The sequence below is a fragment of the Entelurus aequoreus genome, linkage group LG16 (assembly GCF_033978785.1).
Source record: "Entelurus aequoreus isolate RoL-2023_Sb linkage group LG16, RoL_Eaeq_v1.1, whole genome shotgun sequence".
Lineage (NCBI taxonomy): Eukaryota > Metazoa > Chordata > Actinopteri > Syngnathiformes > Syngnathidae > Entelurus > Entelurus aequoreus.
Window position 1 is genome coordinate 28,307,943 of NC_084746.1, and position 15,161 is coordinate 28,323,103.

A 15,161-nucleotide genomic window follows, 5' to 3' on the forward strand; every position below is an offset into this window, starting at 1 on the left:
ACTTCCTTAACCAATTATTTTTTATTTATTTATTTTTATTGTGATTACTTATGGAGTATATAGTGAATAAATTGAGAACAGGAAGTGAACAAAAGTTTTAGCAACTGTTATGTAAAAGAAAAGGGGTAGGATTAAATAAGGTCTGCTTCTTCCTACTCCTTTTCGAACATGTTGAAAAGAGAAACTGGACATTGTGATGTATCATGTTGTATGCGTGCATGTTCCAAATAAACACAAACTCAACCAGTCAACATCTCTGCGGTTTAGCTAAATCAACACCTTGGCGACCTTATTTAGTGTCGTTAAAAGTCTGTGACGGGGGTCCATGCGAAGGCACAAATGAAGTGAGCAGAGTGTGAGTCAGATGCTAGAAAATGGTTGTCAGTTGGACGTCGTGGCCGCCGGTCCCCCCGAGAGTCTTGTCAGCGCCGAGGCAGCGGGGCATTCAACGTGTCCATACAAACCTGCTCCGCTCATGTCACTCATCCACCGTTCCAAACAACGGTGCCGTCTTATCGCACGCCGCTGACGGGGTCACGGGGTCAGCGGCACACCGGGCATGCTCAGTCACTCACGTATTGATTTTTTATCTGCGGACGCGTTGAATGAGGCCGCAGAATGGAGGTCAAGATGGGAGCGCAATAGATGGCGATAGAGGACTTTTCGGCTATTCTCTCCCACAGGAAGCATCCCGTTCCTCTCTTGGCGGCCATTCAGCGCCATCGATCGGGCTGGAGGCCCGAGCCGCCTCGGGGGAGACGGCAAGCCATGCTGCTTCTTTTGTGGGAGGGGGTCCACAGGTTCAGACTGACAGGCAACAGTGCTGATAAAAAATAAAAAAAACCCCGCCTTTTTCTTCTTCCGTATTGTCTGAAACCGACACGAGCATTGTAACCTTTACAAAGATGGCGCTCCTAAATATGATTGCTCTGTGATCTCTCCATCCTAATTTACTCTGCTAAATGTCACTCAGTGTAGCGCCCTCATGAGGACAAATATGTCACTTTCTTGCTGTTCGTCCAGAGCTGCTCCTTCATGTGCCTTTTGCATGAACAGACAATCAGTGAATGACAGGGCGCCTTATATGAACTTTTACAGTACATTTCTCCAAGCCACTTCCTCCTCCGCCACCTAATATTAAAATATTGTAGAATATTTGCATCGACAATGTTACTGTCCTCTGTGGCACGCAGCATTAAAGGCCTACTGAAACCCACTACTACCGACCACGCAGTCTGATAGTTTATATATCAATGATGAAATCTTAACATTGCAACACGTGCCAATACGGCCGGGTTGACTTATAAAGTGCAATTTTAAATTTCCCGCGAAACTTCCGGTTGAAAACATCTATGTATGATGACGTATGCGCGTGACGTCAATGGTTGAAACGGAAGTATTCGGACACATTGTATCCAATAAAAAAAGCTCTGTTTTCATCGCAAAATTCCACAGTATTGTGGACATCTGTGTTGGTGAATCTTTTGCAATGAACAATATTTTAATGAACAATGGAGACTGCAAAGAAGAAAGCTGTAGGTGGGATCGGTGTATTAGCGGCTGGCTGCAGCAACACAACCAGGAGGACTTTGACTTGGATAGCAGACGCGCTATCAGACGCTAGCCGCCGACCGCATCGATGATCGGGTGAAGTCCTTCGTCGCGCCGTTGATCGCTGGAACGCAGGTGAGCACGGGTGTTGATGAGCAGATGAGAGCTGGCATAGGTGGAGCGCTAATGTTTTTAGCATAGCTCTGTCGAGGTCCCGTAGCTAAGTTAGCTTCAATGGCGTCGTTAGCAACTGCATTGCTAGGCTTCGACAGGTGGCACAGCATTAACCGTGTAGTTACAGGTCCAGTGTTTGGTTCGGTGTCTCCTGGTAGCAGTATTGTTGATCTTCTGTCTATCCTTCCAGTCAGAGGCTTATTTCTTTTGTTTTTATCTGCATTTAAGGACGATGCTATCACGTTAGCTCCGTAGCTAAAGTGCTTCAACAATGTATTGTTGTGGAGATAAAAGTCACTGTGAATGTCCATTTCGTGTTCTCGACTCTCATTTTCAAGAGGATATAGTATCCGAGGTGGTTTAAAATACAAATCCGTGATCCACAATAGAAAAAGGAGAAAGTGTGGAATCCAATGAGCCAGCTTGTACCTAAGATACGGTCAGAGCGAAAAAAGATACGTCTTGCACTGCAATCTAGTCCTTCACTCTCACGTTCCTCATCCACAAATCTTTCATCCTGGCTCAAATTAATGGGGTAATCGTCGCTTTCTCTGTCTGAATCTCTCTCGCTGCTGGTGTAAACAATGGGGAAATGTGAGGAGCCTTTCAACCTGTGACGTCACGCTACTTCCGGTACAGGCAAGGCTTTTTTTATCAGCGACCAAAAGTTGCGAACTTTATCGTCGATGTTCTCTACTAAATCCTTTCAGCAAAAATATGGCAGTATCGCGAAATGATCAAGTATGACACATAGAATGGATCTGCTATCCCCGTTTAAATAAAAAAAATTCATTTCAGTAGGCCTTTAACCTCTAAAGCAGTGGTTCTTAACCTGGGTTCGATCGAACCCTAGGGGTACGGTGAGTCGGCCTCAGGGGTTCGGCGTGGAGGTCTAGACACACCCGACTCATTGTGTAAATAAAAACTTCTCCCTATCGGCTTATTGTGGATACGGCAACAGCAGATGTCACATTGATTTGCAGGTGTGTAATTTGTTGTGAGTTCATGCACTGTGTTGGTTTTGTTCTTTGATCAAGGTGATGTTCATGCACGGTTCATTTTGTGCACCAGTAAAAAAACATAACTTTGTCTTGAATTTTAAAAAAAAACACATTTTATTTTTCACTAAAGAAGGGCTCGGTGAATGTGCATATGAAACTGGTGGGGTTCGGTACTTCCAACAAGGTTAAGAACCACTGCTCTAAAGGCTTAGTTGGCCACATGCGTGGACAGCACCTTTTAGCTCTTATTTCCAAAATTGTGTACACTACTGAATTGGGGTCTTATGTGCTTATGTGGACACTTATACTGCTATCTGGTGGTGTCAGAAGAGTATAACATACAATGGAATTTGGGGGGAAAAACTGTAAAAAATAAGAATTATCATGTCACTAAACATGAAGTACACGTTTGTTACTTATGGACTAAGTACATCATTTCAAAAGATGATTCTTAGTTGTTATTCTAATTAGGGTCCAATAAGCCCAAATAGCAACGAGAAGTAAAAAAAAAAAAGCATGTAAACAAACAGCTTGGGCCTTAAGAGGTTAATGCACTTCTCAAGTTGGGTTTGATCCCTGCAGGAACTGTTGTTGTACAAAACCAGAGAAGTTGACACGTTGTGTAAATCGTAAATTAAAACAGAATACAATGATTTGTAAATCCTTTTCAACTTATATTCAATTGAACTGCAAAGACAAGATATTTAATGTTCGAACTGAGAAACACTTTTTTTTTTGCAAATAATCATTAACTTAGAATTTAATGGCAGCAACACATTGCAAAACAGTTGGCACAGGTGCATTTTTACCACTGTGTTACATGGCCTTTCCTTTTAACAACACTCAGTAAACGTTTGGGACATGAGGAGACACATTTTTGAAGCTTTTCAGGTGGAATTCTTTCCCATTCTTGCTTGATGTACAGCTTAAGTTGTTCAACAGTCCGGGGTCTCCGTTGTGGTATTTTAGGCTTCATAATGCGCCACACATTTTCAATGGGAGACATGTCTGGACTACAGGCAGGCCAGTCTAGTACCCGCACTCTTTTACTATGAAGCCACGCTGTTTTAACACGTGGCTTGGCAAAATCCATAAACTCGCCGCATTGTATAAAGCGCAGGGTTCAAAGCGTAGGAAAATTTGTGACTTGTAGTCTGAAGATTCCATAAACCAGTGTCGAGTTCCCTTTTTTTGTACGGTGTGATGATTTATCGGAGTAGCCGCGAAACGTCGTAACGCTCGGATCGCTTTTATGCACCTTTTTCATGGCGCGGTAAATTCTGCTGATGCTTAGAAACGTTAGCTTACACTGCATGGTTAGAGTGTCCGCTCTGAGATCGGTAGGCCGTGAGTTCAAACCCCGGCCGAGTCATACCAAAGACTATAAAAATGGGACCCATTACCTACCTGCTTGGCACTCAGCATCAAGGGTTGGAATTGGGGGTTAAATCACCAAAAATGATTCCCGGGTGCGGCCACCGCTGCTGCTCACAGCTCCCCTCACCTCCCAGGTGGTGAACAAGGGGATGGGTCAAAAGCAGAGGGTAATTTCACCACACCTAGTGTGTGTGTGACTATCAGTGGTACTTTAACTATTATACTGCACATTCTTCACTGTGATGCCGTGGCCCTCAGTCTCCTGTTGGATAAGCGCAGGAAGGCCTCATTAGCAACTGCAGCATTTTTTTCATAAGTCTGTTTTGAATCCTGTTCTTAACATCGGGCAAAAATGCTATCTGAGAGTGTAGACCTTTTTTTGGACAACAAGAAGTGGAGGATGCCCAGTGGGATGTGTTGTGGTGGTCTACAGTTGTATGTGACGGAACCACTATTCCAAATTCCGCCGCGAGCCAAAATAGTAAAAGTGTTTTCCTCTCCAGGGAGGAGAAGGAGCGCTGGATCCGCGCCAAATACGAGCAGAAGCTCTTCCTGGTGGGCCTGCCCCAGTCCGACGTGCCCTTGGGCCAGCAGCTCCTGCGGGCGGTGGTGGAGGACGACCTGAGGCTGGTGGTGGTCCTGCTGGCTCACGGCACCAAGGAGGAGGTCAACGAGACGTACGGCGACGGCGACGGACGCACGGCGCTGCATCTCTCCTGCGCCATGGCCAACGTGGTCATCACACAGCTGCTCATCTGGGTGAGACACATGGTCGGGTTTTAGACGTGCGCCTCGGAGAAGGAGCGACCTTTGGGTGTCTCAAAAGCCTGACTTCCTGTCAGAGAATTCACATGGAAATCAGCTGCGGCTCGCTGACTTAATACAACCGCCATCTTCACACGGGAACTCAATTATACTTCTAAGAAATTGTACAATTAAATTATCACAACATTATGGTCATATTGGTTTACTTTTACAAACTCTCCTGAAGCCAAACACAAACCATTTAAATGGATTTATTTTAATGTTCTTTTAATTTAACACATTTTTAATGGATTAATTTGGCACATTTGAGTCTTTAAATGGTTTGGGACTTTTTAATTATTTTTTTATTAATCAGTCCAAAAAAAATAATACACAATAATACAATAATAACACAATCCCAAAACCATTCAGAATAGCAATCAACAGAGCAATCGAGACGACGCACAAACATGACACAAAACAATCCAAAATGAATAATATCAACAACATTATCAACATTAATAACAATTCCAACATAGCAGTGATTAGAAATCCCTCATTGACATTATCATCACAGCCATTTATTAAAAAAAATAAGATAAAAACATTAAAAAAATGAACAATAGTGACTTACACGTGCATCGCATCTCACAAGCTTGACAACACATTGTGTCCAATATTTTCCACAAAGATAAAAGAAGTCATATTTTAGGTTCATTTAATAGTTGAAACTAATTTAAATAATGGATCCCATATTGGGACATTTGATTTTTACTGAAGGACTTCATTGGGCTGCTGTCAATATATTGTATGGCATTTTGGCCACAAAAATGTAAATTAACATTATAATAACAATACATGCTGATTGTCTGAAACACAAAAAAAAACAGTTTTTATTTGATTCTATACTTATTTCTTTTTTAAAAAGTATTGTTTATATATGTTAGATACATCTCAAAAAATATATATATACAGTTGTGGTCAAAAGTTTACATACACTTGTAAAGAACATAATGTCATGGCTGTCTTGAGTTTCCAATCATTTCTACAACTCTTATTTTTTTTGTGATAGAGTGATTGGAGCACATACTTGTTGGTCACAAAAAACATTCATGAAGTTTGTTTCTTTTATGAATTTATTATGGGTCTACTGAAATTGTGACCAAATCTGCTGGGTCAAAAGTATACATACAGCAATGTTAATATTTGGTTACATATCCCTTGGCAAGTTTCACTGCAATAAGGCGCTTTTGGTAGCCATCCACAAGCTTCTGGTTGAATTTTTGACCACTCCTCTTGACAAAATTGGTGCAGCTAAATTTGTTGCTTTTCTGACACGGACTTGTTTCTTCAGCATTGTCCACACGTTTAAGTCAGGACTTTGGGAAGGCCATTCTAAAACCTTAATTGTAGCCTGATTTAGCCATTCCTTTACCACTTTTGATGTGTGTTTGGGGTCATTGTCCTGTTAGAACACCCAACTGGGCCCAAGACCCAACCTCTGGGCTGATGATTTTAGGTTGTCCTGAAGAATTTAAATAAATAATGATTAATGGGTTATACTTGTATAGCGCTTTTCTACCTTCAAGGTACTCAAAGCGCTTTGACAGTATTACCACATTCACCCATTCACACACACATTCACACACTGATGGCGGGAGCTGCCATGCAAGGCGCTAACCAGCAGCCATCAGGAGCAAGGGTGAAGTGTCTTGTCCAAGGACACAACGAACGTGACTAGGATGGTAGAAGGTGGGGATTGAACCCCAGTAGCCAGCAACCCTCCGATTGCTGGCACGGCCACTCTACCAACTTCGCCACGCCGCACCTTTGGAGGTAATCCTCCTTTGTCATTGTCCCATTTAAAGCACCAGTTTCATTGGCAGCAAAACAGGCCCAGAGCACAATACTACCACCACCATGCTTGATGGTAGGAATTGGTGTTCCTGGGAATAAAAATTGAGCTGTTTGGCCACAATAGCCAGCAATATGTTTGGAAGAGCAAAGGTGAGGCCTTTATTCCCAGGAAGACCATGCCCACCGACAAGCATGGTGGTGGTAGTATTATGCTCTGGGCCTGTTTTGCTGCCAATGGAACTGGTGCTTTAAATGGGACAATGAAAAAGGAGGATTACTTCCAAATTCTTCAGGACAACCTAAACCCGGAGGTTGGGTCTTGGGCGCAGTTGGGTGTGCCAACAGGACAATGACCCCAAACACACGTCAAAAGTGGTAAAGGAATGGCTAAATCAGGCTAGAACTATATGTATACTTTTGACCCAGCAGATTTGGTCACATTTCCAGTAGATCCATAATAAATTCATAAAAGAACCAAACTTCATGAACAAGTATGTGCTCCAATCACTCTATCACAAAAAAATAAGAGTTGTAGAAATTATTGGAAACTCAAGACAGCCATGACATTATGTTCTTTACAAGTGTATGTAAACTTTTGACCACGACTGTATGTATATATATATATCCATCCATCCATCCATCCATCTTCTTCCGCTTATCCGAGGTCGGGTCGCGGGGGCAGCAGCCTAAGCAGGGAAACCCAGACTTCCCTCTCCCCAGCCACTTCGTCCAGCTCTTTCCCGGGGGATCCCGAGGCGTTCCCAGGCCAGCCGGGAGACATAGTCTTCCCAACGTGTCCTGGGTCTTCCCCGTGGCCTCCTACCGGTCGGACGTGCCCTAAACACCTCCCTAGGGAGGCGTTTGGGTGGCATCCTGACCAGATGCCCTAACCACCTCAACTGGCTCCTCTCGATGCGGAGGAGCAGCGGCTTTACTTTGAGCTCCCCCCGGATGGCAGAGCTTCTCACCCTATCTCTAAGGGAGAGCCCCGCCACCCGGCGGAGGAAACTCATTTCGGCCGCTTGTACCCGTGATCTTGTTCTTTCGGTCATAACCCAAAGCTCATGACCATAGGTGAGGATGGGAACGTAGATCGACCGGTAAATTGAGAGCTTTGCCTACCGGCTCAGCTCCTTCTTCACCACAACGGATCGATACAGCGTCCGCATTACTGAAGACGCCGCACCGATCCGCCTGTCGATCTCACGATCCACTCTTCCCCCACTCGTGAACAAGACTCCAAGGTACTTGAACTCCTCCACTTGGGGCAGGGTCTCCTCCCCAACCCGGAGATGGCACTCCACCCTTTTCCGGGCGAGAACCATGGACTCGGACTTGGAGGTGCTGATTCTCATCCCAGTCGCTTCACACTCAGCTGCGAACCGATCCAGTGAGAGCTGAAAATCCTGGCCAGATGAAGCCATCAGGACCACATCATCTGCAAAAAGCAGAGACCTAATCCTGCAGCCACCAAACCAGATCCCCTCAACGCCCTGACTGCGCCTAGAAATTCTGTCCATAAAAGTTATGAACAGAATCGGTGACAAAGGGCAGCCTTGGCGGAGTCCAACCCTCACTGGAAACGTGTCCGACTTACTGCCGGCACTGATCATACAGGGAGAGGACCGCCACAATCAGACAGTCCGATACTCCCAAGGCAAACTGGTCCTAGGTGAGGGATCAGACAAAGAGCAGCTCGAAGACCTCAATGAAAGATAAAAACAAGGAACCCAGATTTCCCTCGCCCCGACGCGGGTCACCGGGGCCCCCCTCTGGAGCCAGGCCCGGAGGTGGGGCACGATGGCGAGCGCCTGGTGGCCGGGCCTGTCCCCAGCCACCAGGCGGACAGCCCGAAGAGGCAACGTGGGTCCCCCCTCCAATGGGCTCACCACCCATATATATATATACATATCTATATATATATATATATATATATCCAATGCACATTTATTCAATCATGCATTGTATTAAAAGGCATTTGTATTATATATTTTAAATATGCAAAAAAATATTAAATACATATTTTTTCCATGTACACGTATTCAATCAAAAACCATTTTTATTTTTACTCACTTAATAATTCCGTCATGCGTTATCGTATATATTTGTAAAAATGTTTTACGTATTTTTCAAATGTGCAAAAACACTAAAATATTAACTAGATAAACAAAATGTTTATGCAGATTTAGTCATATTGTTTCATATTTAAAAAATATGTACGGTAAATAGGTAATTTCTTTAGTTATCTATTGTGTTGAACTCTGTTCATCTGAATTCTAAAGTACCGTAGTTTGAACAAATGTTTCAATTATTTTAATTTATTAAGTATATACAGTATATATATATATATATGTATATATATATATATATATATATATATATATATATATATATATATATATATATATATATATATATATATATATATATATATATATATATATATATACACATAGTTTGAATTGGTTAATTTAGTTAGTTAACTAAATAATTTAAAAGAATATGAATATGTAAGTAGATATTGTCCCTAGTTATCTAATATGTTGAATTATTTGTTTAATCTAAATTCCAAGGTATTTATGGATTTGTCAATTCCAGTTTTTATTTTATTATGTTTTTAAAAAGTGCTGTTTAAATTATTTAATTGTTTAAATAAACAGGAAATCAAATAAGAAAATACATAAATAGATATTTTCTTTAGTCATCTAATGTTTTAATCATGTTTTATCTTTATTTCGAGGTAGTTATCCAAAAATTGTAATTTCAAGTTTTTAATTGTATCCTGAAAAATAAAGGTAAAAAATTGGTCATTTTAATTGCTTAAAAATATAGGTATTAAAATATAAATATGTAAATAGATATTTTCTTTAGTCATCTAATATGTTTAATTATTTTTTTAATCAAAATGCCAAGCTAGTCTTCAAAAACATTGTCGATTCCAATTTATTTTATTAGGTTTTCAAAAAATGTTGTTTACATTTTTTCATTTTTTTTGGTAAAATAAATTAGTCATGAAATCAACAAAAATTGTAAATAGATTATAAATAGAATACATTTTCTTTAGTCATCTAATATGTTGAATTATTTTTTAATCTAAATTCCAAGGGGATTATCGAAAAAATGGCAATTTGAGTTTCTTGGGGGGTTTTTTTAAGTAAAAAAAAAAAATTGGTTTAATAAATAGGATAATAAAATATGTCGAAAGATATTTTCTTTAGTCATCTAATATGTTCCATCTATCCATTTTCTACCGTTTATTCTCTTTGGGGTCGCGGGGGGCGCTGGAGCCTATCTCAGCTACAATCGGGCGGAAGGCAGGGTACACCCTGGACAAGTCGCCACCTCATCACTGCATCTTATATGTTGAATTTTTTTTTTAAATTTAAATTCCAAGGTAGTGATCAAATATATATTTTTTAAATTGTAGTCCAAAAGTGTTATTTGAACTGCCTAAATAAATAGCTAATAGAATAAAAAATGTGTAAATATATATTTTCTTTGGTAATTTAATCCGGTATAGCGGTATAAGGGGGTATAGCTCGGTTGGTAGAGTGCCAGCAACTTGAGGGTTGCAGGTTCGATCCCCGCTTCCGCCATCCTAGTCACTGCCGTTGTGTCCTTGGGCAAGACACTTTACCCACCTGCTCCCAGTGCCACCCACACTGGTTTAAATGTAACTTAGATATTGGGTTTCACAATGTAAAGCGCTTTGAGTCACTTGAGAAAAAGCGCTATATAAATGTAATTCACTTCACTTCACTATTATTTTAATCTCAATTCCAAGGTAGTTATCAAAAAATGTGTTTATAAGAGTTTTCATTTGATGATGTTTTTAAAATACTGTATAGTTTAAATGGGTTATTTTAAATGGCTACATAAATAGGTAATACATTAAATAAGTATTTGTAAAAATGGCACCAAAAAAATAACATGATAAATTAACATTTTTATTATTCAACCGGGCTAAACTTCTAGTACATCAAAGGTTAAAATACTTTAATGAAGTGAAAGAAATACTTAAAAAAATATTAATAATAATAACTTTTGTGTACGTGTTATTGTTTAGGGATAAATGAATGATATTGTCAAGTCTAATGTTAAATATTGATGTTTTCCTCCTAACAGTACGGCGTGGACGTGAAAAGCCGGGACGCCCGCGGCCAGACGCCGCTGTCCTACGGCAGGCGAGCCGGCAGCCAGGAGTGCGCCGACATCTTGCTCCAACACGGCTGCCCCAACGACGCCGGCGGTCTGACGTCGACGCCCGCAGGAGGAAACATCAGCAACCGCAACGCCAACCCCAACATCAACAACAACGCTCAGTGCGAGCTGAACCGCAGCATCAGCATCATGTAGACTAACTCCGCCCCCTCGTCTCCACGATGGACTTTTTCTTCTTGGTCTTGGAGCTTTAAATGTTGTTTTTTTTTCCCTTTCACCTCCATGTAACTAATCGTGCGCCAGGAGAATGAAACGCTCCGAATAACGACAACAAACACTCAGCAAATAATGGCGAGGTGAATAAAGGAGGTGATTGGAAGGAAGGCGACGACCGTCCTCGACGTAACGCGCACGTGACCGACTGAAGGAATGAAGACGCCGCCGATGTTTTATGGCCACGCCGTAGCCTCTTCAATCACCACTCATTCACACTTGATTGAGAGCGTCGGTTTGGTGTCATTACCACGTCTTTGTCGCCAGACGCCACTTTGTGTGATGACAGTGAGTCCCATGTACAAGTGAGTGACCTCATCAGCTGTGTATTTTTAGCCTCATTAAAACCCAACGTAAGCCCCTCCTCTTTGCGTCCGCGCCACCTTTCCTGTCAGCCTGCGAAGCAAAAAGATGCGTTGGAGTGACTCCAGATGAGACGTTCAGGTGCAAACGAAGCCAATGTTGAATTTTTACATTTTTTTTGTTGAGTTTTGAAGGCGGAGGCCACAAAGTTCACACTGTGACCAATTTGTGCTTTTTCCTCCGCGTTCACCGGCCTTTCGTGAGGGTTACCGTGGCGACTGTTCTTTAACGCACAACACAATTCTTTTGTCTAGTTTGCTAATCAAGAACAACTTTTTTATTATTATTTCATCACTAAGGGAGGAATTTAGTAGGATTTTGGACAAAAATGTAAAGTTTGGGCGATTTAAACAAAAGGAAAAAAAAAATTTTTGCGTTTGCTTACGTTATCTGTTGGATGAATGCAGCTGAGATAGGCTCCAGCACCCCCCGCGAGCCCTGAAAGGGACAAGCGGTAGAAAATGGATGGATGGATGAAAAGCACGTATCACGTTTCTGTCTTCAATTATAGAAATTATTGTATGCTACAAACTATTTTTGGTAAGAAATGTAAGTTCATATGGTTTTTGTACATCTGGATTTTAAACTTTTTATTTGGATTACATTTGTTTCCCCAAAAAAAATGTTTAATGCTGAAATGTTTTCACGTAAAAATATATTTTTTTGTCAAATTTCATTTCGGCTGTTTTTATTTAGAAAAACAATTTGGAATTGAATTTTTTTTTTCTCCAAACAGCAAAGCATTTTGTATCCTGAACACTGTTCATTGAAGAGTAAGTCATTTTTATATAGCGCTTTTTCTCTAATGACTCGAAGCGCTTTACAGTGTGGAACCCATTATCTAGAGGTTGAACTACAATTAGGCCAGTGTGGGTGACGTGTCTTGCCCAAGGACACAACGGCAGTGACTAGGATGGCAAAAGCTTGATTCAAACCAGGAAGTTTTCTGGCCGGCCGCTCTACCACCTGAGCCATCTCTTCTTGAAAAACAATTTTTTTTGGGGAAAAAAATGTAAGATACAAAAATCGTCTAAATTTTAAAAAATGTATTTGGATCCTTGTTCTTGCTCACAAAAAAATGTTGAAACAGAAAATTTTAATTCCAGATTTTTTTTTACGGATTAACAAATCCATTTTTTAACAGAACATTAAGGAGCTGAAAATCTAATATTTGCATTGTGTAACATAACGCTGGCACCTTTATTGTTGTTTTATCTTGAAAAACTATTGTGGAAAATATATAAGTTAAAAAAAAATGTTTATCTGAATTTTCAACTTTTTATTAGGATTTTTTTTTTCTTTTTGTCTGAAAACAACTTTGGAACTGAAATAATAATTGTAGAATTTTTTTCAAATAGAAATTTCATTTTTCTCATCTTTTTTTTTATATAAAAATATATTTTTGGATCTGTTTTTGTTTTTTTCCTTCTAAGAATTCAACTTTTTTGAACAAAACACAAAATTACATTTCCAAAATGGTCATTCTATTTCCAATTCTTAAATGCAAATCAAAAAACACATTTCAGACCATTTTTCCTCTTTTCATTTCTGAAACAAAAGTTGGACAACTGTTTAATGACACTTTTTAAAAGGACAATAGAACTCCCGCTGAACAAAGATGTTAGCGTTATGCTAAAAACATGCTAAACGTGAAGGAAAAGCTAAAATACTGCTTCCGGTTCAATTTGTCTCACACACATAAACACGCATTTTTGCATTTTGGATGAACATATATTAGATTTTTGTGTTTATCTGGAAAAAATAAAATCCATAAAAGGAAAACATCTCAAAATCCAGTTTCAAGGCAATATTTTAATGAAAATCAACTCTCTTTTTGTTTGTTTTAAAATCTGCCGTATATAATAAAAAAAAGAAAAACGGCCCTAATTTAGTTTTTTTTATTTACGTTTCAGATTTTGAAATAGAATGTACGGAAGGTACACGGACCACAGATGTTAGTGTTATGCTAAAAACATGCTAAACGTGAAGGAAAAGCTAAAATACTGCTTCCGGTTCAATTTTTCATCACACAGATAAACACACATTTTTGAATTTTGGATGAACATTTATTCTATTTTTGTGTTTATCTGGAAAAATACAATCCATAAAAGGAAAACAGCACAAAATCTAATTTTATGGCAATATTTTAATGAAAATCAACCACAATCTGCCATATATAACAAAAATTTAAAAACTGCCCTAATTTTGTTTTTTGATTTGCGTTGCAGAATTGGAAATAGAATGAACGGAATGAGTACGGACCCAAAATGTTTTGTTTTTTGGTTAAAAGTTATATAAATAAATATTTATCTCAAATAAGCCTACCGCCCGAATGGAGCTGAGATAGGCTCCAGCACCCCTCGCAACCCCAAAAGGGACAAACAGTAGAAAATGGATGGATGGAAGTTTTCTTTTCATATTAAAAAAATGGTCTATCCATCCCATCCATTTTATACCGCTTGTCCCTTTTGGGTCTAATTTTTGATTATTTAATTTTTTTTATGCAGAGCGTTTTATCTTGACAGTTTCATATCTGAAAACTGAAATTCCAAGATAGATGTTTTCTTATTGTCCAAACCGAACCATTTTAGTCCGATGAATTATTTCCTTTCTTGGCCAAATCAACATTTTGTGACTGAATTTGAAAGTGAAATAAGTTCTTAAACAAACCCTCTTGATAAAAGTGACGATGCGTGCTTTTTTTCCATCGGACCGCAGTGATAACAAGCAGGTTTGTTTCCAAAGACCCAAACAGGCCATGGGGTGACTTGGTCATTTCAGCAAACTGCTGCTTTAACCGTGACTTTAATGTCTCACAAGCAGAACTGAGGAGACTTTAGTCAGGGAACGTTCCCACAAAGATTCCATGTTTGCAGCCACGGACTCCAGCAGATTGCATTGTTAGACGTACTGTAACTTTGTACTGTAATACTGGCCTTATTGTTATTTAGGACTTGTTTATTCCAAATAGTGTAGTCAGCGTATTTGTCCCCCCTCAACATTGAAGTCTTGTAAATATTTGATGGAACAAAACTGCTTTTGGCTCAAAAAGCCTCTTGAACCACAAGCCATATTTTCATATGTTGCTTTTGTTTGTTTCTCCATTTCTGTTTGGAACGGTACTCGCCATGTTTTGGCCCCAACACGGCCATCTTTGCTACTTGTGTATAATGATGTACATTTGACATATTTATAATGCAGTATGTAAATATTTTTTATTTGGGTTCGTTTCTTGTTGATTTTTCTTATTTCTTTATGACGTTGAAGCAAAAAGCTAAAGAGTAAAACTTGTTGTGTGCTTGGCTGACTGTTGACTCATTAATAAACATTCAATAAAACCATGCAGCCTTCCCCTCCTTCAGGGGAAAACAAGTACTGCACGCTACTACTCCTTTATTCCTACTCCCTGCTTCCTGTTTTCTTTTGTAGGAGGATCTCTCGCTAAATGTTCCAAATGTTTGTCCATATTTGACAATGAAATTGAGTCGACGTGTGTTGTAGTATTGTCTAAGCAGCGTGAATAAAACATTACTTCCTGTTCAGCGCAAAATAAAAACATTGCCTTAATAACCAGGATTCAGGTCTGGACTACAGGCAGGCCAGTCTAGTACCCGCACTCTTTTACTATGAAGCCACGCTGTCGTAACAAGTGGTTTGGCA

General features: G+C 39.9%; 1 protein-coding gene across 4 annotated transcripts in view; it reads left to right on the plus strand.

The window, feature by feature from the left end:
• agap3 (ArfGAP with GTPase domain, ankyrin repeat and PH domain 3) overlaps positions 1-14,886 on the plus strand; it is a 425,021-nt gene extending 410,135 nt beyond the window's left edge. For all 4 annotated transcript variants that reach the window (XM_062022533.1, XM_062022534.1, XM_062022532.1 and 1 more), the window contains exons 17-18: positions 4,607-4,862; positions 10,830-14,886. In XM_062022533.1, coding sequence (XP_061878517.1) covers positions 4,607-4,862; positions 10,830-11,060 — 487 coding nt within the window. In that variant the 3' untranslated portion in view covers positions 11,061-14,886. The remainder of the gene's footprint in view (positions 1-4,606; positions 4,863-10,829) is intronic.
• The last annotated feature ends 275 nt before the right edge of the window (positions 14,887-15,161 follow it).